We start from the raw sequence: 22,553 nt of genomic DNA, 5'->3' as shown, positions 1-22,553 counted from the left end.
CCTCCCTCCCGCCCGTCCCGCCCCGAGCCAATCACATCGCGCCGTTGCCCTTCCGGTCCCCGCGGCTCGCCAATCCCGTGCTCCCGGGGCAGCGCCGCGGCCCAATGGGGGTGCTGTCCGCGGCGGCCCAATGCGCGCGGGGCGTCGGGGCGGCGGCCAATGGGAGCGGCCCCGCTCCCGCCGCTTGTTTATTGGGGCTCGCGCTGCGGCGCGGGGCGGGTCCGCACGCGCGGGGGGGGGAGGGGGGCGGGAGAGAGGGGGGGCGGAGCGGGGGCCGCGCTCAGCCGGGGCCGCCGCCGTCTGCGGAGGGGCCCGGGCGGCGCGGGGGCTGCGGAACGAGGAGTTCGCAGGTAGGAAGGGACGCGCGAGGAGGAGGAGGGAGAGAAGGTGGAGGAAGAGAAGGAGGAAGAGGAGGCGGCGGTGGCGGAGTTGCGGCTGCCGCGCCGCCGTCCCGGGGGAGGGGACGCGAAGCAGCTCCGGGAGCTGCGCTTTAAAACCCCCCCGCCCCCCCTCCCCCGCCCTGGGGGAGCGCACGGGCTCGCGCGCCGCCGCCCTCACGGACCGGGACCCCCGGGACCGGGACCCCCCAACTCTGTCCCGGTATCCCCGGGATCGGCCCCCCGCGCTCCCTGGGCCGGGGGGCTGCGGCGCTGCCCCGGGGGGCGAGAGGCACAAGTCCGGGAGGAGGAGGGGGCCCGGCGGGGCCGCGGAAAGTTGAGAGGGGGCCGGGGCGGGTGGGGGGCGGCGGCCCCTGAGCCCCGAGGAGCAAATGGCGACGTGACACACACCGAGCGCGGGGCCGCCCGGCGGGAAGCGGCGGCCGCGCTCCCTCGGCGCGGCCGGGACGGGCGGCGGCTCCTTCCCTCCGTCCCTCCCTCCGCCTTCCCCGGGCTCCCCCCGCCGCCCCTCGCGGGGAGCCCCGCGCTCAGCCCTCAGCCTCCCCCGCTCTTGTTTTGCAGTGTTTCCCGTGCGAGGAGAAGTCCTGGAGCTGGAATCGCTCACATAACCCTTAAGGATGAAGGTAGGCGGCTCCGGCGGGAGCGGGGATCGCCGCGCCGATCGCCCGCCGCTCTGGAGATTTCATTTTTAATCGCTCTCCGTCTGGGCACGGCAGCAGTGGGAGAACGCGGGGTTCGGTGCGTGCTGTGAGTGCTGTTACTGCTCCCCGGCGAGGTGCAGGTGATTTAAAGCTCTCATCGCCGTGCAGGAGCGCTCGGAACATCCTCATCGCCTCTGAGTTGTTGTTGTTGTCCTTCGGGCTCCCGTCTTTAAACGCTTCCTGTATCAGCAGCTGCTATGGCAAGTTTGCAAAACCACAGCTTTTGTCCCGCCTTTGCTGTTGCCGGTTTGCTCAGTACAAAGGCTCGACAATTGCAGTATAATTTACAAAACTTTTCCTTTTCCCTTCAGAGTTGAATGAAATATCAAGTTAAAAAAAAAAACAAAAAACAACAACCCGTACATATCCCATTTTATTTTCGATTCTCTACCCATTTCCTGTCTTTTCAATGTGGTAATTTTGTCCTTGTTTATCAGTTGCAATGAGCCAGAGTAAGGTGAAATGTTGAGTATTAAAGTCCAGGTTAAGGAAAACGTGATGAATATTTCTCTTTAAAAATGCACAGGCAATTAAGTTTTGATAAAGGCATTCCAGGAAAGAAAAATACTTGTTAATAACTGTTTGAAAGATTGCAACAGATTTCTCTAGAGGTCTCCTTTTAGTCACCAGGAAAGAAATCCTATATATAGAATGTTATAGACTTAATTGTAAGTGTTGGGATGACACTAATCTCAAACGTTTTAAGTTATCTGTGCCATTGGATTGCTTGTAGCTGAAAAAACACAGCTGTCTGTTACGTTGCCATTTTGCAGTTGAAATATTTCCACTTTGTATAGAAACTACTGGAATTATCATTGCTTTACTTTGTTGCCCTTTTTATAAGCATGTGTCCCAAGTATCAATGAATACCCTCAAAAACATTTCTGGGAGAGGCTGACAATGAATTGACAGGAGGTGTGTGTCAACATCAGTGACAAACCAAAACTTCCTGGAACTTGTTTGTTGGGTTTTTTTTTTCCCCCTTTTGAAGAACTCTGTGTTGGCATTCTCAAGGACAGACACTGTTTATCAATTGAAAGTCAACAGGTTTAAAAGTCTAGCTGTAAAATGAAATACGTAATGATGCAGCTGTAACTATAAATAAGGGCTAAAGTTTGTTTATGTGTTTTTGTCTCCCTCCAGGCAGCAGATGAGCCTGCCTACCTGACAGTGGGGACTGATGTCAGTGCCAAGTACCGTGGTGCCTTCTGCGAGGCAAAGATTAAGACGGTGAAAAGGCTTGTGAAAGTCAAGGTAAGTGTGCTGAGGCTGCTGCTGATTTTGGTAAAGCATTGTGCTGAAAGGGCTGTCACAGGAGATCCCACTCCTGAAGATTAGGGAATGTTCATCACTTCAGTGTATCACTTAAATGGGTTTTTTTCATATTTTGTTGTTTGGTTTGGGATGAGGGAGTTTTTTGAATTTTTTGTTTTATTTTGGGGGGAAATGTTTGTTAACTATATTTTTTAGTGGGATGCTGGAACAAAAATGAGCTTTCTTGCTCCTTCTTTCCTGACAGAAGCATTTGGCTTCTGTTTTTGAATGCATCAGTTTCCCAGCAGTAATTTTTGATGTCACAAATACAGGATTATGGCTTTACATGAATAATAAGGAATAAGAGTAACCTCTTCACAAGCAGAAGTTCCTTTCCATATTAACTGTCACTCTCACCTTTACAGTTTGGAACTGAACAGGCAATGCAAAAATAAGTCAACAGCTAGAGAGATGGCAATAATTTGTTTCTTAGGCCAGGTTTTAGCAATGCCCAGGGTAATATTTAAGTTTTGAACATCTTGATGCAGCTTCTGAAGCAGCGTGCCCTGGCTGTAGCTGAATTTCTGTACATGGCTAGTATTGGCACATAGTATTCTTTCACAGGTACAGGGCTCTTGCCAAAACAACCAAAGAACAAAGTTGTTGTTTTGGTGTTGTAATACTGATGTAAATGCTACTGTGTGAGAATTGGAATAAAGCATTGTTAAATGCAAGTTAAAATTGAAAGTAAATATAGAAGTTGTTCTTCTTTGTCTTGTCAAAGTCTTCCCACTTCCTACTTTAGTGTCTGCTCTCCAAGATATGTAAATAAGGCATTAGTGACCCAAAATCCCCAACAAATTGAGGTGAAAGTTGTTTTTTGTAACTATACATCCAAGCTTTTGTGTGCTTTAATGCTTAGCTGAAGTAGAACAAGTCATCAACCTCTTCAGTTACATATATAGATCATATCACTTTATCAGAGTGCTTTTCATCAATAGAAAAAAATGTAATTCAGATACTGGAGTCTTTTGCCTGTTCTTAATGAGTACTTAAAGAAACTTGTGGTGTTCTTTGAAATCTGTGGTAATGAGAAGCTCTGTAGGAAGCAGCATGCAGGTCTGACAAGCTTGATTTTGTCTGCATCCTTGGTCTGGTAGAGTATTTAGCCTGTTAATAGGTAGGAGTTTCTTTTTCTCATTAGAATCAGATGCTTTATTACTCCACTATAAGATTTGGAATTACATGAGGCTGCTTGTGGACTTGGTGGAAATTCCTGTCGCTGGCTCTCAATTATATTAAAACAATAGAAGTTTTAACAAGCTAAGCCTGATACTGTAATTAAGAGTGTGTAGGCACACCCTGGCACGCTTGCCAAAAGTGTAGAAAGTCCAAAACGTCCAATAGCCTTTTCCTGAGCAGCAGGACAACCTGTATTCATCCCTCTGCAATTTTTATTTTAAATTTTATATCAACATAAAGTGCATTTTTAACCTGAATGTGTGTTAACACCAGTGCTGCTGGTGTTGTGTTTATAAATACAGCTACAGTATAGTCAATGCTTGGAGGATAATTGGGGGAGCCACAAAATTGGACATCATTATCGAAGCAAGCTCCTGGAACTTTTTGTTCCTGAAAACAAATTTCGGAGTTTTTAAAAATGGAACTGCATAGGCTGATGATCACTCTGTTTCCTCACTGTTCCCTTCTAGAATGTAGGATTTTAAAGGGAGAAGCAGAGTTCATTTACACTTTAACTGAACCTTATTTTCATCACATTGGTAGTGTTTCATGTCTTTGGCTTGAAAACTTGCTCAAGGCAGCAGGAATGCTGTTACCACAGCCAGTTTGGTGATTTTTTGATACATTTTTAGAAAAGAGAGGTTTTTGTTTTGGTTGTAGTTTAGTATTTAGAGTGTTGTCAGTGAAGTGCCACAGTTGAATCAGAGAGAAGAAAAAACACTGCTTCATCTTCTCATCTGGAAGCCAAATTCCAGGTTTGCCCTGGATTGTGTCAAATGCTAAACTCACCTAAAAATGTATTTTCTTTGCTTTGGGATGACTGGTGTTTGATTTGCCCTGTTCTTTAATTATGATATTTCAGATTAAAAATGAAATGTGATACTTGAGGCTTTCTGTCAGTAAAACTGGCCATACCAAGTCTTTTCTGTGGAGTATTATTTGAGTCTAATTGATAATTTTAATGTGTATAATAAGATCTTTTTCTTGTAGTTTTGTGTGCTATTAAGAAATCAGATGCATATTAAAAAGTTCACAAATATTTTTCAGGTGGTCTTGAAGGGGGATAACTCAACTCAGTTAGTGCAAGATGACCAAGTCAAAGGACCTCTAAGAGTATGTATATTGCATGCCTTGCTTTGGTAATCACATAAATTTCTAAAACTCTTAAATTTTGGTGTTGTTTAGGTGGGTACCTGTTCTTCAGGATTGAAATCAACAAAGGAGGCTCATCACTTTAGATGAGATGGATTCTGAGGGAATTGTCTTAATTTTTGTAGCCATTTATGCTTCTCTGTGTAGTGTACTTGATACAGAGTTTGGCCTGCACAGGGATTTTTGATCTTCTCATAAGATGCAAAACTTCTTATAAATAATGAAACTTTGAACTTCTGAGAAGTAATTAGCAGCTTGAGTGCCAAGCCAAGTTCAAGCCCATTAGACAAGAGTAAATACAATTATTTTCTGTTTTAGAATAGTTGATATATTTTATATAAAAAGGTGTTTGTATTTTCATTCTGTGTAACGGTTGTGTGCTAAAATACAGAGCTGTGTCATAAACACTGAATACAAACAGAGTTTTCCAGAAAAGGTCATCTTGCTTGTATTCATCTTTTCTGTGTTGCTTTCTTCTGCAGGAACACCAAGGCTGCTGCTGAAATTCTGATCTAGCTGACAGTAGAACTGTGTTTAGCGTATAAGAAATAGTAGTAATTGAACAATTATCACTAATGAACTAATCACTTTGGATATTTGTTTTCTGTTGGCCTTCTATTTCTTGAGATGATGAAGTCATGGTGAATTTAGATGTTCCGAGATTCTCAGTGTTTTAGTGTCTACTTGCAGTTCAGCCTTCCTGCTGAAGGACTTTTGTTCTTACCTGCACAGTAACTAAACTTTTAAAGCAGCATTTAGCTAAACTGAGTCTTAAAAATTAAACCTGGCTTTCTGGGAGGATCAATGTGTTTTTCTCAATTTTCTAAGTGTGGGCTTCCAGGGCTAACCTTGAGCTGCTCCTTGTTGCAGGTTGGAGCAATGGTTGAAACCAAAATGCCCGATGGATCTTTTCAGGAAGCAGTGATCAGCAAGCTGACAGATGCCAGTTGGTACACTGTAGGTGAGTGGCTGTGTTTCATTTATGAGCTGTAATCTTAGAACAATATATTTCTAATTATAGGTGACAATGTCAGTAATTGCATCTTGTACTGCAAGATCTGAGATAGTTTTTGGAGGGGACTTTTTTTTTTTTAAAAGTCATCCACATCTTGATTCCTTTTCCATTTCAAGTAAGATAATAATTAATTGATGTTCAGGGAGGCTTTTGCACGAGTAATTGCAGGGCTGAATAATCCAGTTTTATTTGACACAATGTACCTGTAATGATAGCGGTTGCCCTCACTGAAATTGAGAATAATCTTTGCAGATTGTAAGACATAAACCTTGTAAAAAACATTCTTCCAGCTGAAAACCTTTGGCATGAAGTGAATGCCTGAAACACATGAGCCTCCTTGCACTGTATACAAGCTTGTACACAAGGAAATCATGGGGAGTATCAACAGAAGACAGAATCAATCTCTTTTTAAGAGAAGAATCAACATCCCACCCAATAAAAAGAGGAGACATTCATTTATGATGTGAATAGCTGTTTTCTTTAATAAAATTTTCAAATAATGATCTAAAGTGAAGTAGAAAACTACTTTTCTCCTCATGTTGGAGGCTCATGTGGTGTTCAGTTATTGAAATAGAAAGTTCAGAATGCAGGGTCAGCGAAATGTCAGTGTTGAACAAGAATTCATTGTAAGAAAAATTTCCTTATTTTCAATAATTCTGATCTCTAGGTTTTTCTGAAACAGCTTTAAGAACAGAATGACAAAACTCAGCAACATTCAAGTAATAGTAGATAAGCAAGTATAAAAGGACAGTATTTGAATCAGAGAGCTTTGCAAGCACAGATCCTTTTTTTGCACAACTTTCTTACAGCAGTGGAGCCTTCTGTTCCATAATAGTTGCCTAGAAGGAACATGCTCCTGTTAATTGTCCTGTACATGCTACTCTTGGGCATTGCTTTGGAGATTAGTACTTGTAAATTTAAACTCTGTGTTTCTCATTAGCTGCCTTGGGTACCAAATGTATTCAGCTTTACTTCATATTCTTCCATCCTCTGTCCCATGAACTTTTAATTATTTTGGTTCATTAGCTCCTTTTTAAGATTTAAATAAGCTATTTTCAGTAATTCAGCATTTCCTTTGCTGTAGGTGAGGTTATGTCATCTTTGGTGGGATCAGGATAAAGCTCTGCAGATAATTTGGAAGGATTTATTGCTTTATGATTATTATTGTTAGTGAGTGCTTTAACTCTAAGCTGGTTGACAAAGCTCACTGTTCTTTGCCTTTTTCTTCAGCATTATAATATTGCTGTAAAATTGTAGTGGATGTCAGGTCAGGGAGGGAAAGGCAGGATTATTTTGGAGTGCAGAAGATTTAAAATCTACTTAGTTTAGTACTCTGATATGACATATATGAGGTAGAACACGGGACTGTTAACATTTCTTTATAGGTTTTCAGAGGTTTGCCATTCTGTTGCAGAAGTTAAAAGAAAAACAGTCTTGCACTAACAATCTTACGGTTTATGAGTTAGCATTTTAATTGTAGAACTCCTCACTTATTTCAGTTTTCAAGTTGCACTTTCAGCTAATTCTGTTTGAATTTGGACCAGAAGATATTTGTCTTCTTACATTTGACATGTGAACTTAAAATCCCTTGTTAGGGGAGATGAGTTTTGTCTGTGGTTTTTGTTTTTTTTTTTTTAAATATGTTTTTTTTCCCCCCTTTTCTTTTGAGCAGTGCATTTCTGCCAAAAAATCTTTACTTGATGAGCAGGAAATTTGAACAGTGAATAAATGCTCTGCCCTGTATTAATGGATTGTTGTTTATATTTAACAACTTGTTGAACTCTCCCCAATTATGTAAGAGAGAAATCATGCATGCCATGATTTTTACTTCATACATTTATTAAAGTGCAGTTCCTCAGAAACTTGAACAAATGGATTAATTAACTACCATAATTTTCTTTCCCCAAATAATAATTTTTGACAAGCAGAATGGAGAAATATTTTCCATAAGCAAATGTGTTAAGACTGCTAGGATTTGGTAAAAATTTGGAGCTCAGGGGATTTAAGTAATCTTATGGTAAAAGAACATGCAGAGCAGTTACATGGCTCTTTCACTATGAAAATACAATTGTAATTGTTGGATTTAGATCTTAGGAACATTTTTCTTAGTTCTGTATGGTGGGTTGCTTGTTGGAGCTGAAAGCACAGGTAACTTTGACCCCAGAGTAAGGAGATCATCAAATTTGCATCATGGTTCTTGGGCAGTTTAAATTGGGAAAGTGGTCTAGGTTGAATATAGGAATATTGACACGTGAAAAATAAGCCTTATCTTTTGCCTCCTGCTTCCATTGTGTCTTTGCAGAAAGTTTTGGATAGATGTGAGGTATATATTTATGTTGCTGGTAAAGCAAACAGTTGAATTGGTTGCTTTTTAATAGCTGGTAAGTGTGCTGTACCACAGCCTTCCTGACTGGTGCAGTCACAGCTGAAGAGCTGAGAGGGAAGTGGATTAACCAGACTCCAGGTTTACAGGATGCCTTCCTGAACATTTTGAGATGGAAAGCACAAGGGAAAACTTACATTTCAGTAGTTTGTACATTTCCCTTATTATTTATTCTCTATGTTATCTAACAGCTTTCTCAGTGATCTAAAAGCAGACTGATCTCTGGCTAGTAAAACCAGTAATATATACAGGCAAACATTTTCAGAGTATTAAGTACAGATGTGTAAAAAATGCACCAAAATAGACTGCCTGTATGTCTGGTGGGAAGTTATGATGTTCACTTTTGCAAATCAGGTTCTCTGTTTCATGTAGGGATGTAGAAGAGAAAAGACACCTGAAACAACTTTGCTTTGATCAACAAATTGAACCAGTGAAGTGCTGAGTTTGCTATAAAAGGCTGCTTTGCCACCACTGTAATGCAAGAGTCACAGTGATGATCAGTTTGTGTATTTGAACAGTATCTCCTGTTTATTAATGGTGTTCATGTACCCAGAATAAACAAGGCTTTATTTTTATTGTAGCTTCAACAGACTCACTTTTTAACCTCTTTTTATATGATAAACGTGTTTATCTAGCTATGTAGTCCTATTGAACTTTTCAGCTGTGATTTGGAAGTACTTTTGAAATTACCTATGAAATTCAGCATAAGCAGGTGAAGAAACAAAAGCTGTTTGGAGGGGAGGTTTAAAAGTGTCTGGGAAATGTCACTGCACAAGGCACCCCTCAAATATGAAGTGATGTGGCACTAATAGGTGTTCAAATTCTGTGGTTAACAAATGGCTCAGTGGGACCTGATGATTTTAGTAAGTGATTCAATGATTTGATGATGTTTGTTTTTAGGATGCAGTTATCTAAACTGAACTTCCTTAATTTACAAATTACAAAGTGCTGCACTGATGCTTTTGAAGTGCTGAATATATTGTTAGGTGATAATTGCATAGAATAAAAATGGTCTGTCAGATCTGCTTTAGCTGAACAAGGTTTGAATTACAGTTTGAGTGTACCATCCACCTGATTCTCTGTTAACTTTTAAAATACTTCAAGTAAATACTGAAATAATGTCTGAAATGACTGACAGACAAAGAAACCACAACCCAGACCACACCTTACAAGGTGCATAGTTGTATTCTCCTTCTCTCACACTCTGCCTGGAGTCTTACAAGAATTACCAGAATTTCAGAAAACAGGAATCCTTATGTAGATAGATGTTCTTTGAGGAAAAACTTTTGTACCACTTCTGGACAGAATTAGAAGGGATGTAATATATATATAAAAGTGAGAAACAGGATTTCATTTGAGCAAGCATCCAAGTTGCTGTTAGAATGGCCTGGTTAATATTATATATATATATTTATAGTATATATATATTTGTAGTGTATTTATAATATATTTATATTGTACACATAAATATTTATATGTATTTATATTTTATATATTTATATTGTCCTATGACATCTCTCCTTTGACAAAACTCAAGTCAGTAATCTGTGTGTACTTAGGTCTCTTTTTATTAACTTTAAACAAGATTAAACAAAAACAGATGAAATACATTGAGTCTGGTATTTTGCTAGGTAGAATAATGGAAAAGTGTTTTTAAAGAAAGAAATAAAAAACACATATTAACTTTCAGAAATGTTTCCTCTGAATTGAATAGGAAATAGGAGAGGGAAACAGTGAGAGGTCCTTGCAGTTTCTAGCAGACCTTGCAGACAGTTATTAGGATTTTACTTACGGTTTAGAGTGAGAGGGAATGCGATTCCTTACTTTTTGAAACTTAAACCTTTCAGACACTTCTGAGGCACCTCAGTGTGCCCCACAGCTCTGCTGGTTACTTCTTCCTCTCATGTAATCATGGTGGCAGATTGCAGGAAATGCTGAGTGGAGTGTGTGCTGAGAGGAGTTAGAGACCTGGGTGCTTGTTCTGGAAATGAGGTGCAGTCTCAGCCACCAACTGCATCACTTCACGTTACTGTGGTGAGGTCACGGAAATTAAAGCTACTGAGGATTTGGTTTTAGTCATCTTGCTTGTTCCATGGATTTTGGAAATTCCAGTTCATAATGTTAAGGATATTTATCAGCAAATGAACCAACACTGATGTCCTGGGACTTCAGGAGCAAGGTTGCTGACAGGAGCTATTTATAGTCACATTTTCTTATTTTTAAAAGAAGTTTTCTTCTGATGTTTTATGGAGATATTTATGCTAAGAGGAAAAATAGGTTTGGTCCTGGGTTCACTACAGCTGTAAGCTCTTACTCCAAGGGTGATGGGAGCTCTCAGTGCCCCCACAGCCAGCTGAGTCCATCCATACCAGAGCTGTTGGTTTGTCCTTTCAAAGCTTGACCAGCACCCGTCCTGTGCTGTGTGCCAGGCACAAGTCATGTCTGCAGGGCTGGTTTGACCAGTTCCCAGCATCCTGTTGAGTTCCATGTGGCAGAAGCATCATCTCTGGGCTGTGCATGTGTCATCCAGGAATCCGAAACCACAGATGTATGACTCCACTTGGCTGGTGTTCTCTACCACCCATGACCCACCATAAATTTGTTCTTTTTCCCCTTCAAAATTCATTTGTGTGGATTTTGAGGATACCCTGTATCTCTCCAGACTCCTTCCATGGCATGTGTTAAGTGCACCTGTTGCACATAAAAATGGTGCAGTAGCTCTGTTGGTTGCTCTCTGGAGAATCTAGAAAAAAAGAACAGCCCTATGTGTTGTGTTTACACGTGTTTAGGCAACAAGTGTGCAGAGGAACAAGATTTTGTGGTGAAAAATAGTATTTTAACAATAGAACTTGCTGCAAATCAACTGGATTGAAACCTTGCTTATAAAATTTCTTACTATGTGAACTGAGTGTTAAAAATATTTTAAAATTGTGTACAAAAAATACTCTAGGGAAAGCAAGAGGTAGATTTTTTGTCCCTAATCTCTTTATGTGTAACAATAGTAAGATTAACATTTCAGAAAAAGCAGTTTCAGGCAGCAGGCTTTTGTTTTTGAGGTGATAGTTTTCTATGAGTAGACTCAAAGGCCATTCAAATCTCCCTGTTTTTTGGGATATTTCAAGTATATTTTTGTAAGAGGAACTTGGGCTCCCTTAAAATAATTTAAAAAATAGCAAATTTGAGTTGTGTGGTCTCTCAGTAGCACAATACAGAGCAGTACTTGATCTTAACTCCTTTTACAGTGATGAATCAGTAGTACAGCCCTTGTCTACAAGGCCATTCAACAAGCACTGCACAGCTCTTGGTACTTTCTATATTGCTTCCACAGCTGAATCCCAAATATCTGCAAAATCTGCACACATTAGTTGAGATATTCATAGACAGCATCTCTTGTAGTTCATAAATTGCTGCTTTGCCAGGCAGCCACTGAGAATAATTCAGTGTGCACAGTGACACTGGAACAGCTTTAATTTGTGGTATGTACTTTCATTTCATTGCCTTGGTGACTTACCAGTTTCTCAATGGGTTGGGAAACGAGACAAAATTGTTTCCTTGCAGTGCAGTGTGGAGTCAGATCTCTCTTGGTTTGGGCAGCAGCAGTAACACAACTTGTTGGATTTGAAGTTTGCAAGATGCAGCTTTGAGGGTTGTTTTCCCTGTGCACTTGTGTGTCACAGAACTGCCTTGTCCTGGTAACACTGGTGGCTCTGTGGAAGTCATCTCATAACTGCTATGAGAATGTTCTCTCTGGAGTTCTGCTCTCTTCTCCTTTTTCTGTCCTTTTTTTTTTTTCTTAAATCTGTTTATAATACAGCTATATATATATTTCTAAACAAGATATAGTCAAACTGATATGTAGTATTTTGTGATGGTCTTCTTCATAGATCCTAAAAACTATTTTGATTAGTTGACTTATCAACTTATTATTTATTTTTATTATTTTATTTATTATATATTTATTTAGTATATATTTATTTTATAATTTTAATATTTATTTAAATACATGAAAACCAAACTTGAGACAGCCTTATTGTAAAGACAGGGTAGTGGATTTTTGCTGATGGTATATACAAGTCTGCTACAGACAGAAAATGGAAGATAGCAACTCATCAATAGTGAGTTTAAAGTTGTACATTTTAGTGCATCTTTGAGGTACTGAACTTTTAGTCAATTTACTTTTAAAATTCTTGTTAAGTGTTGTATTGATCACCGCTGGGAAATTTGTTTTTATTTTTCTGTCATAGATTAGGGTTATGTAGATTTTCACAAACAGAAAAAACCCAATTCTCTTCCTTTCCTATTATCATAGACAAGATCGAGATGCAGCAAAATTCTGAAAATTTCCATTTTATTGTCACTGTTTCAATATGCTCTGTATGGAGCATATTGGACTCACTTCTTGGGACTAGACCAAGCATTATGGCAGACTGTTCCTCCAGGTTGTGCTGCTTACTCATCTCTTTTCCCCTTCTGTCAGTGTTCCTCATTAAAGAGCATGTTTGGAAGAAAGGGCTCTGCCCGGCAGAAATGTCGCTTTTCTTCCCTTCCTTCCCGTGATGTTCTGTTGACTGTTGAGCAGCAGTGAGCAGTTCCTGGCTGGTTTGTACCTTTCCCTTCCCAGAAATCAGCTGCTGCACCGTGTTTCCCCAGCAAGCCCCTGCCCACCACCAGATGAGGCAATGAGAGGACCTAAAGGGCTTCTGCTTTTTCACTGTTTCTTTGGAAAGACAGGACTGTAATTTCCTCTTCAGAGATGAGAATCGTGACACTGTAAACACATCCTTTGATGACTTCACTCTGTGTGTGTGTGAATGGGGAGAGGTCTTCTGTTCCTGTGTCCTGCCCTCTCCCTGCCCAGTGAATTCTTCCTTACAAAACACAACCTTTAGGATTTTTGCTTTTGAAGAATTTGGAGTTGTAGCAATAACCTGTTGAAGGAATTGATATAAGTTATTCAACATTTATTTAAAAGTTTTTAGTTTGATTGTTAGTTCTAGGCATTTTAGCTAAACAGCCTTGCCTTCTGGGTGAGATTAAAAAGAGGAATGAATTTGCAGCTTAAGAGTGTATTAAGTTCTTCTGACACGACTGTTATCACAGCTTCAAAATATCTCATAGCCAAAAAACTGTGCCATCTGCCTTACTGCTTATATTTACAGAATCCTTAATATTTGATACTGTGCCTTGGAAAGACATTCCCTTAAATCCTCGAGGACTGGCATTAAGGAGTCACGCACAGGGTGACACGAATATGAACAGTACTTTGGTGTAGCAGATTTTTCTGAAGAGTGAGATGGAAACCACAGGGCCTATTTAGTTTAAGAAAGGCTTATATTTTTAAAGGTGCTGAGTTTGTCAGTGTGAGTTTCTGATTGCCCTTTCAGTAAGGCAGAGTCAAGTGTTTTCCTTAGAGGAGAAGCAAGTTTGAAGTAGCTACAATTACGAAATACTTCAAGCATCATGATTAATTGGAGAGACTCCTTACTTGGCTCCACCTTCGTAACTCAAATAATTGATATTTTTGTATGACAAATGGTGCTACCCTTTTTCCATTGAAACTTATTAAAGGATCACTTACATAGATAAGGAAATCTTTCTGTTTATGCTGTTCTTTTACTCCTTGTTCTACAAGGATGTTTTAGTCCAAGTTTTGCAGCTACACTGGCAGTTGCAGGTGCTTTGTAAATGTCTTCAACATAAAATTGTTACTCTTGATTGTCATAATTTCCTTATGTGTCTTAATTTGAGTTAAGTGTGTTTTACTGAGTATTTTACTTAACCTTTAGTATTTATAACATTTTATCTTTTAAGGATGAAAAACTAGTATATGTCATCTGGTTAATGAACAAGTTTACTTGATTCATCTCTCTACTGGACTAGGTTTAAATAAATAGGTAAAGCTTCCAATTTTGGAGATAATAAATGAAAATAAGCAGTTCAGTTCTGTTGTCAGCTGTTCTATTTGGTGCTGTTTACTTTTTTTTAATCAAGTTACCTGTTGCCAATCACCAGCCATTTGTCTCCTAAAATGATTATTCTTTTTTTGAGATTTTTAGTTTGAGATTTTTAGAGGGGGAAAAGTTAATTGTTTTGTGTGTACAAGTGTTCTAAGCCATTAAGATAATGTGGTAGTGGAGCATATGGAGCATACCACAGCAGTATTTACTCTGAAGATGGAGGAACCTTAAAGCTTATCTTACCCAGCTTAATTAATTTTATAAGTATGCCAAAATTACCATACTGCTCTGCACAACACTTGAAACTTTCTTTCAGTAGTGCACAAAGCCTGTTTCAAGTAGAATAAATAAAGAGAAGCATTCCATTCTGCACTTTGACCCCACAGAAATAAACTTGTATCTTGCTGGGATTCCAGCCTGCAGCCACCAAAGGGCTCTGCTCTTTGGAGTCAGGAGGAATTGGGAACTTTGCTTTCCTTCTCATCAAGAAAATTTTCCTGAAGAGGTTTAATCTAAACTGAAGAGTAGATCTTTCTCAGGCAAAGCTTGAAGTAGCCTCATAGCATTCCAGTCTTCTTCTGTTGTGTATTGGTGAAATTGGTGGAACTTCCTATTCACGAGCTATAACACAACAGGATGCATACTAAATATTCCTTATGAAGTGGTCAGACTTGGAATTGCAGGTTTCCAGTATCTTGATCTGTTTATAGGATAGCATTGATAGTGTAGCAAAAACTTTCCAGAAACTTCTTTTTCTTTCCATTGATCTTTTTGTGGGATTGCTCATAGCAAGAGGAGAACTAAAAAGTACCATATTTGTTGAATGATGATAAGTAAGGAATAAATGCATAGGGTGGCAAAAAACCCCCACAAAACCAAACAAACCCCAGAGATTGCTAGATAATAGTAACTGGTATGCAGCCAGGGCTGTGGTTTGAAATGTGCAGTTGTATTGATAAGAAGAATGTCTAAATTACACTGAGACTTTTGCATCCAAAACCTTACTTTGTACTGGCTTGAATCTCTGTGTGAAAATCTATTCCAAGACTGAATCCTGAATAATGGCTTTCCTTTTGCTTGTGAACTTAAGAGTGAGTAAATTAGGCTTGAAAGTGATGTTTTAGAGAATGTTCTTGATTGTGAGTTAAACAGTAGATGTGGGTTTGAGATCTGACCAGCTTGTGCTGATGTGTTTTCTTGGCTTCACCCTAGTTTTTGATGACGGTGATGAAAGGACCTTGAGACGAACTTCATTATGCTTGAAGGGAGAAAGGCACTTTGCAGAAAGTGAGGTAAGACAGTGGTGGACCTGGAATTAAAAATAAATTGTTAATTAATATCTTTTTTATAACAAGATATTGCAAACCATTGTTCCTTCCCCCTTTTCCATGTAGACACTTGATCAACTGCCACTAACCAATCCAGAGCACTTTGGAACTCCAGTTATTGGGAAGAAATCTAATAGAGGGAGAAGATCTTCTCTTCCTGTGTGAGTTTTGAGAGTGTTCTGCTTTTCCATTAGTGTCCTTTGCTAAAACTGAAGCAGTCCCATTGAAGCTGCAATGGTCTCAATGCTGTCACCTGAATTTTGTGCACAGCTGATAGATATGGTCATATGCTGGCAATATTATGAAATTGAAGTTTTTTCCTGTAGTACCCTTAAGAACATTTACGCTTCTTTCATCTAATAGGAAATACAGGATTTTTAACCTTCTTTATATTGAACACAATAAAAAAAAAAGGATGCTTTCTAATTTTTGGGGTAGAGAGCACTTATCTTTGTTTCATGTCTGTGCACAATCAGAACCTGAGTCATGTCTCCAATTCTGACATGATGCTGTTTTAAAATACTGCTACTTGGAAAGAATTCCTACAGAATTCCTCTTACTGACTAAGTGCACTTAATATTTAAGTGTATTTCAAGCAATTTCAGCTCTTAAAGTTACAACTATTTTGAAGCTTTGTAAAATAGGAAGAAAAATCTTGTGAACTCTCTTTGGTTTTCAAGTAGTAACTTCAGACAAACTTTAAAATATTATACATTTTGATAATTCAGTACTGAAGATGAAAAGGAAGAAGAAAGTAGTGAAGAAGAGGATGAAGATAAGAGGCGCCTCAACGATGAATTGCTTGGCAAGGTTGTGAGTGTGACTTGTAATGCAGAGAAGGCAGACTGGTACCCAGCTTTGGTGAGTTCCTTTTGCAGCAAAGCTGTGAATGTAGTCAGGCTAAGCTCTACTCCCATGTTTGCTAAAAATACAAGTGTTTGCAGTATCTATGAAGAGTAGGAAAGCAGAGATTAACATTTATGTGTAAGTTACAGTTTCATGGTGTTAAAGTGTTTTAGAACTGCATACAAAATGATCAGTGTGTAATGATACTTTTCTTCTAAAAATAAAATGTTAGGACTTGCACTCCCAGGCAATTTAAGATGATCTAGATTTATGAATTTTAATTGCAGTGGGATTTAAACTTTTTTTTAATGTAATTGTCTTTTTCCTTAGATTTCCAGTTTTATGAAATACTAATTCCTTTGATGCTCCGATGTAGTAGTCAGTTACTCTAGGAGCAGATGTTGGTGCTTATTTATATTTGACTGTCAATAAATGATACAGCTGTTCATTGCCACTGCTGATAATAAATATACATTAAATAAATCCGAGTTCAAGTAGACTTGTAAAGGCAGACAGTTTGCATCTTATTGATAAACACAGAAAAGTTTACATGTGCATATTAAAAGTTACTTTTTGTAGAAAACTTTTTGGTATTTTCAGACATGATGTAATGAATAGTGAACAGTTGACACTGCCTTATCCCCCTGTATCTACCTCAATTTAAAACATGGTATTGTACATGTTCTGGTTGTAGCTCCCTTTGTTAATGGCAGATTCTTTTTTAACATGGTTCTTAACTGGTGGGTTAAGTCCTTAGGGGTCATATATATCTATTTAACATTTTCTGCTTGTATATAGCAAAAAATAAACTTTTTCTGTTTGTTGTAATACCAATTCTGCAAATGCATTTTTGTCACTTTCTTTAGACCTACAGGTGATACTACTGTGGAAGGATGTGCTGGATTTCACAGTGGTTTATGTTATCCACACCGCAATTAACAAACAAAACTAACTTAAGTCTCAGTTTAAATGCCAAATATTGGAAGCTGGTATAAAATAAGTGGGTTTGTGACTTTTTAAATAGATGCTTTTAAAAAATATTGTGTGAACAAGAATAAAAAAAGCAGAGTGAATGATCAGGGTCTTGTGATATAACCTCAGTAGATTAGTTTTCAAATGAAATTTTAGACTTTTTTGGCTTGTACATAGTAAGTCAATAGTTTGGGGTAAATTGCTTCTTGAAATTTGTTGTTGGCCTTGGTATTATAAATGGAAGTAGGTTTGTTTAGCCAATTCTGGAAATAAAAGAAACAGAAAATAGCAGTTTTCCTGCAGTCTATCTTTCTTTCCTTTCAAAATCAGTTTTTATTTTTTATTTTTTTTTTTGATAAAGGGATGTTTTATTTGAATCTTCAGGTTGTGTCGCCAAGCTGCAATGACGACGTCACTGTGAAAAAGGACCAGTGTTTAGTTCGATCCTTTGCAGATTCCAAATTGTAAGTGATAGCTCATTTTGATTAGATACCTGTGGGAGGAAACTGGGAAGCTAATCACTTACTGCTCCTGAAGATGGTATTTCTTTCAAAAGGAAAGGGTACAGTTTCCTGTAATGCTGGATGGACACATCAGGCATTCACAGTCTTATTTCCAGCTGACTCCTGTGCTTCTTCACCCTTATTTCCATTGCGTGTAACAATAAGAATTCATTCAATCAAGAAAGTTTTTAGTGCTTCTTCATTTAAAAATATTGACAACTTAAATAACTTAAATTGTAAACACCTGGGTCTTTTTTTTCTTTTTTTCTTTTTTTTTCATAATTTCTATCCTATAAAATGAATTCTGGTTTTAATTATTTCCCTTATTGCCTTAAACAACCTTCTTTATGCATGTCAGTTGTAGTAGTTTGGGTATCTGCCTCATTAGCTCCAGTGCCTAAATGTCGATAGCTGTTTAGATAGTTTATAAGGGTTTAATCTACTCTTTTTTAATAGAAAAGAGAGTTTAAATAGAATTGTTAATTAAAATGTTTACAGAATCTGAATCATATTCCTTTAAAAAGAAGGAAAGGTCCTGTTAGTCCATCCTTCACTCCAAAAGGGAGAGAGAGGAGAGAGAGACAGAGATTTTTACATAATGAATAATGTATTCATAAGAGCATGAAGACTGTTTCTGGTTTTTTTTTAAAGGCTGCTCCCCTTTATTTCTCTTCATTATTATTGCATTGCATCTGTGTTAACACATTGTAACTAAAAACTTCTTCTCCAAAGGCCACCTGTCACCCTTTATTTCAAAGTGAGCAGTTTTTGATTTTTGCTAGCCATGATTTTGAGTAGGTTATGAATACTTGTTCACTGAAATGTACTTCAAGTACCTGACGACTTGGTTAATTTTGGCCTCTTAATGTAGATATGTGTCATCAGCCTTCTGCATGAGCCTGGCTCTTTCTGTACTGAAAGTTGAATGTTACTGGTAAAATCTAAACTTATTCTGTTTGGCTTTTTTTTTTTTTTTTTTTTTCCTCCCAGAGCATTATGGCTTTAACTTCAGAAAATGGCAGCCTCTAATTCCTGAGGTTTTACTCCAGATTTTCTGAAATAATGAAAGAAGGAAAAAAAAATGTGTTAGACTAACTCACTTTTTAGGCTTTCCCTGCAATTTGGTTAGGATTTTTCTTGTAACTCAGTGACTGGATATCTAGTATGACTTTGGAACAGAGCAACCTCCATATGCTTTGCTGTGAGAACACTTTTGTAATTTAAAAATTAAAATCAACTGCCTATCAATGCAAATCTGTGAATTGGCTTCGTTGTTGTTCTGTGCTAGTAAAAAGGCATTTTGAAAGTAGAGGACTTGCTTCTGTCCTCTTCGATAGATTCTTGTTTTGGAGAGCAGCTGTGGATTCTTGTGAATTTTTTCAGTTTAGGAAATTATTTTTGCCTGCATGTTTAACCTTTGCAAATTTATGCAGGTTTAGCAATTAAAATAAAGGACATTTACAAAGTTTTCTTAGTTACTTAAGGATACTTTAATGCCTGGATTTCAAAGATTGGAAGCTTACCCTGGGTAGCTTACTCTTGTATTTGGATCATACAATAACAAGTGCCTTGGGCAATTAATTCTTGGCAAGAACCTTGGAAGTGAATAACTCCTGAAAATTTTAGAAATTGCTGTTTTCCTAAGTCAAATGCTTGCTTTTCTGTGATGTATTTACAAAACCTTATTCTTTTACAGTTACTCAATAGCAAGAAAAGACATTAAGGAGCTAGATCTTCAAAACTTACCAAAATCAGAGTCTTCTCCTAAAAAAGGTAATTTTAAATAAATTCTAGGTGCTTAAAAGAAGTAATTTCATACAAAGGTTCTTTTAACATTTGCTGATAAATGTTGATGTCTGATAATTGCTCTAGAATATTTTGTAAACAATTTTAAATGGGAGAAGTTAGAGAAACTTTGGATAGAGCTGTGTCTAGTAGAAGTCTTTATTTGATTTTTATTTCATTATTTTGATCCAGTCCAAATTTGTGGAAAATGAATAGAATATTTTCAGGATAGTCTGTTTGAAGTGTCAGTGAGCAATGGAATATTTAGTTACCTGTCCTAATGCTAAAATTTTGTGTTGTTGCTCAAAACTGTCTGTTTACATTAAAGATATCCAGACAGCAAGGTGTAAACTTCATAGCAACCACAGTCTGTGATTAATATTTAGTTTAAAAATATAATTACAGAATTGGATGGATGAATGGATGGATGACATGGATACCACAATCCATCAAAACATGAAATGCGTTAAGGAGAAATGTCTAATTATCTTTATTAAAAATTATAATAAAAAGTCCCCACTCAACAACAAAAATATCTGGTTTGAGTAAAGGTGTGGAGCAGCTCCTTACAAGTCAAGATTTAAAATGCTTCAAATGAAAGCTTGAGCTGGTTTTGATTGATTTGTCTAATATTACACGATTTCTCTTCTACTTTGTTCCTAATAGCTATTTCACAGTACAAGAACTTTAAAACAGCCAAAAAAAAATAGCAGATGCCAGGTTTGAGATAAATTGAAGAAAGGGACTTTTTTCCTGTGCAGAACATAATTGGGTTGTGACATTCCTTGCTACAAGGGAATATTTTGGAACCAGAGGTACTAATGGTTTCCAAAAAAAAAGGTTGAGACTAATGTCTGGAGGTTTTTCTGTCAGCAGTGGTAAAAACTGGTACCTTTTCTTCTCTGGTAACACTGAGCAGGTCATTGCAGTATGTTCTTTTGGGTGTTTCTCTGGCTCCTTTATTGAAGTCTTTTATTATGACTGAGGGGCTGATTTTGGGGTTATCTGGGTTTGTTTTGCTCTGTTGTTTTCCACCCTTGGAGCGCCTCTTCAAGGAGAAGAATTTGAGGTATTTCCATTGTACAAGTGTAATTTGTGCCTGTCCCATCACTCCTTTGCTCACTAAACATTAATGTCACATTTGTTTGGGCAGTGCTTTTTTTATTTTCTTTCTTTTTTTTTTAATCTAAAACATTATATTTTGGAAAGAGCAAAGTAAGCCATGGTGCTTATCTGTGATCCATCTGTGATGGATTCATTGCATTTGAGTTGGTGTTGTGATTTTCAAGGTGAAAAGGAAATAAAAAAATGCTTTGTTGACTGTGAATGCTGCAGATGAGGTAAAGCCAGGGCCCTTTCCTCTGTAGGGCTACAGGAAGCAACCACATTTCTCAGCACCAGGGGTGTTCCTCGGAACTGGAAAATGGACATCAGTGAAATTCTGGAGTCCTCTAGCAGTGATGAGGAGGATGGAGCTGCTGCAGAAACTGATGAGGAGGAACAAAAACGAGAAGAGAAAACGGAAGAAGTAGCGGTGAGTCTGGACAATTTAAATTATTTTTCAAGGATAATTTAATAACTTGCTTGCCTGAAAATCCTGCACTTTGCAACATAATTATTCTTGGGTCACTTCAGTGTCTTTTCAGTCATGTTCATCTTCTCTCTGCTAGTTGTCTTTATTGGGATTTGTGAGCAGTGGCAAGTTGTCTCCTGCTACCCAATGAATAAACTGGAGACAAATCTCAGAAATTAGGAATTCAAGGCAGAGAAGAGTGAAAGATTCTGGGTCAGAAGAAAAGACAAACCCAAGAAACTTATGTTGAGCCTAATAGTAGTAATTGCACCTTAAATGCAGTATCTTTGTATTTTTATTTTGTAATTTCCTTTTGTATTTTACTTTGTATGTAGGTTATATAAAATGAACTTGTTTCTGAAAACAGTATAGTGTGATTTAAAAAAAAAAGATAAACATTTTCAAACAAAAGCAGGAGGTTGACTGAAACTGTGAACTGATCCACAGGGCAATAAATGCTACTTAGAGCAGTACAGGACTGACCTTCGTGCGTGTTAGGCTGGGAATCACGGTGCAATGTGGTGGATGGATTTTCTGTCTAACGTGTTGTGGCATGTACAGACTGTGAGAGGAATTCATGGAGAGCAGCCCTGTGGAGAAGGGCTCGGGGGTTCTCATGGATAAAAGGCTGGACATGAGCCAGCAATGAGCACTCGTGGCTCAGAAAGCCAAATATGTCCTGGGCTGCATCAGAAAGGGGATTCTCCCCTTTGCTCTTGTGGGAGCCCAGTGAAGCACTTTGCCAGCTCCAAGGTCCTCAGCACAGGAGAGACCTGTGGAGGTTGCTCCAGAGGAGGCCACGAAGCTGCTCCGAGGGCTGGAGCCAGGCTGGGAGAGCTGCGTGTGTTCACCTGGAGGAGGCTCTGGGAGACACCTGAGAGCTCCTTCAGGGCATAAAGGGGCTCCAGGAGAGCTGGAGAGGCACTTGGGACCAAGGGCATGGAATGATAGGAGAAGGGGGAATGGCTTTAAACTGAAAGAGAGGTTAAAGTTGGACATCAGGAAGAAATTCTTGTTTGTGAACGTGGTGAGGCCCTGGCACAGGTTGCCCAGAGAAGCTGTGGCTGCCCCATCCCTGGAATTGTTCCAGGCCAGGTGGGACAAGGCTTGGAGGAACCGGCTCTGTTGGAAGGTGTCCCCTTCCAATTCTAATTCCAGGGAATTAGAACTGGATGATCTTTAAGGTCCCTTCCGACAGAGATCATGGAATGTGATTCCATGATTCTCATATTAACTGTTTTTCTGCTTTCGAATATTTTAAGTGGCTCGTTTTCCATGAAGTTAGCCCATTTCTTCATGTCATCAAAACTGTCCTTACAGAATTCCTTTCTATTTCTGCTCCCTGCTTGTAACCTGGATGTTGGATTTAGAAGCATAGGCGGAGGTGGGGGGCGGGCAGGGCAGGCACTGCGGGATTTATTTGTTTCCCCATCAGGCCGTTCTC

The 22,553-nt window shown here is 38.8% G+C and overlaps 1 protein-coding gene across 8 annotated transcripts in view; it reads left to right on the top strand.

Moving 5' to 3' along the window:
• Nucleotides 1-256: 256 nt before the first annotated feature.
• ARID4A (AT-rich interaction domain 4A) overlaps nt 257-22,553 on the top strand; it is a 48,245-nt gene continuing 25,948 nt past the window's right edge. For 6 of the 8 annotated variants that reach the window (XR_009276585.1, XR_009276583.1, XM_058829546.1 and 3 more), the window contains exons 1-11: nt 257-350; nt 960-1,021; nt 2,243-2,353; nt 4,643-4,708; nt 5,618-5,708; nt 15,315-15,394; nt 15,497-15,591; nt 16,159-16,291; nt 17,633-17,712; nt 19,448-19,524; nt 20,904-21,070. Coding sequence is in view for 6 of the 8 variants with exons in the window: in XM_058829546.1 (XP_058685529.1) it covers nt 1,016-1,021; nt 2,243-2,353; nt 4,643-4,708; nt 5,618-5,708; nt 15,315-15,394; nt 15,497-15,591; nt 16,159-16,291; nt 17,633-17,712; nt 19,448-19,524; nt 20,904-21,070 (906 nt within the window). In the remaining 2 variants the exon portion in view is untranslated. Of the gene's footprint in view, nt 351-959; nt 1,022-1,062; nt 1,304-2,242; nt 2,354-4,642; nt 4,709-5,617; nt 5,709-15,314; nt 15,395-15,496; nt 15,592-16,158; nt 16,292-17,609; nt 17,713-19,447; nt 19,525-20,903; nt 21,071-22,553 lie in introns of those variants that run through there. The other 2 variants (XM_058829534.1, XM_058829566.1) reach the window with 2 other exon arrangements.

This window comes from Poecile atricapillus, chromosome 1, assembly GCF_030490865.1.
Source record: "Poecile atricapillus isolate bPoeAtr1 chromosome 1, bPoeAtr1.hap1, whole genome shotgun sequence".
NCBI classification, from domain to species: Eukaryota; Metazoa; Chordata; class Aves; order Passeriformes; family Paridae; genus Poecile; species Poecile atricapillus.
This window is presented reverse-complemented; position numbering and strand designations above follow the sequence as displayed.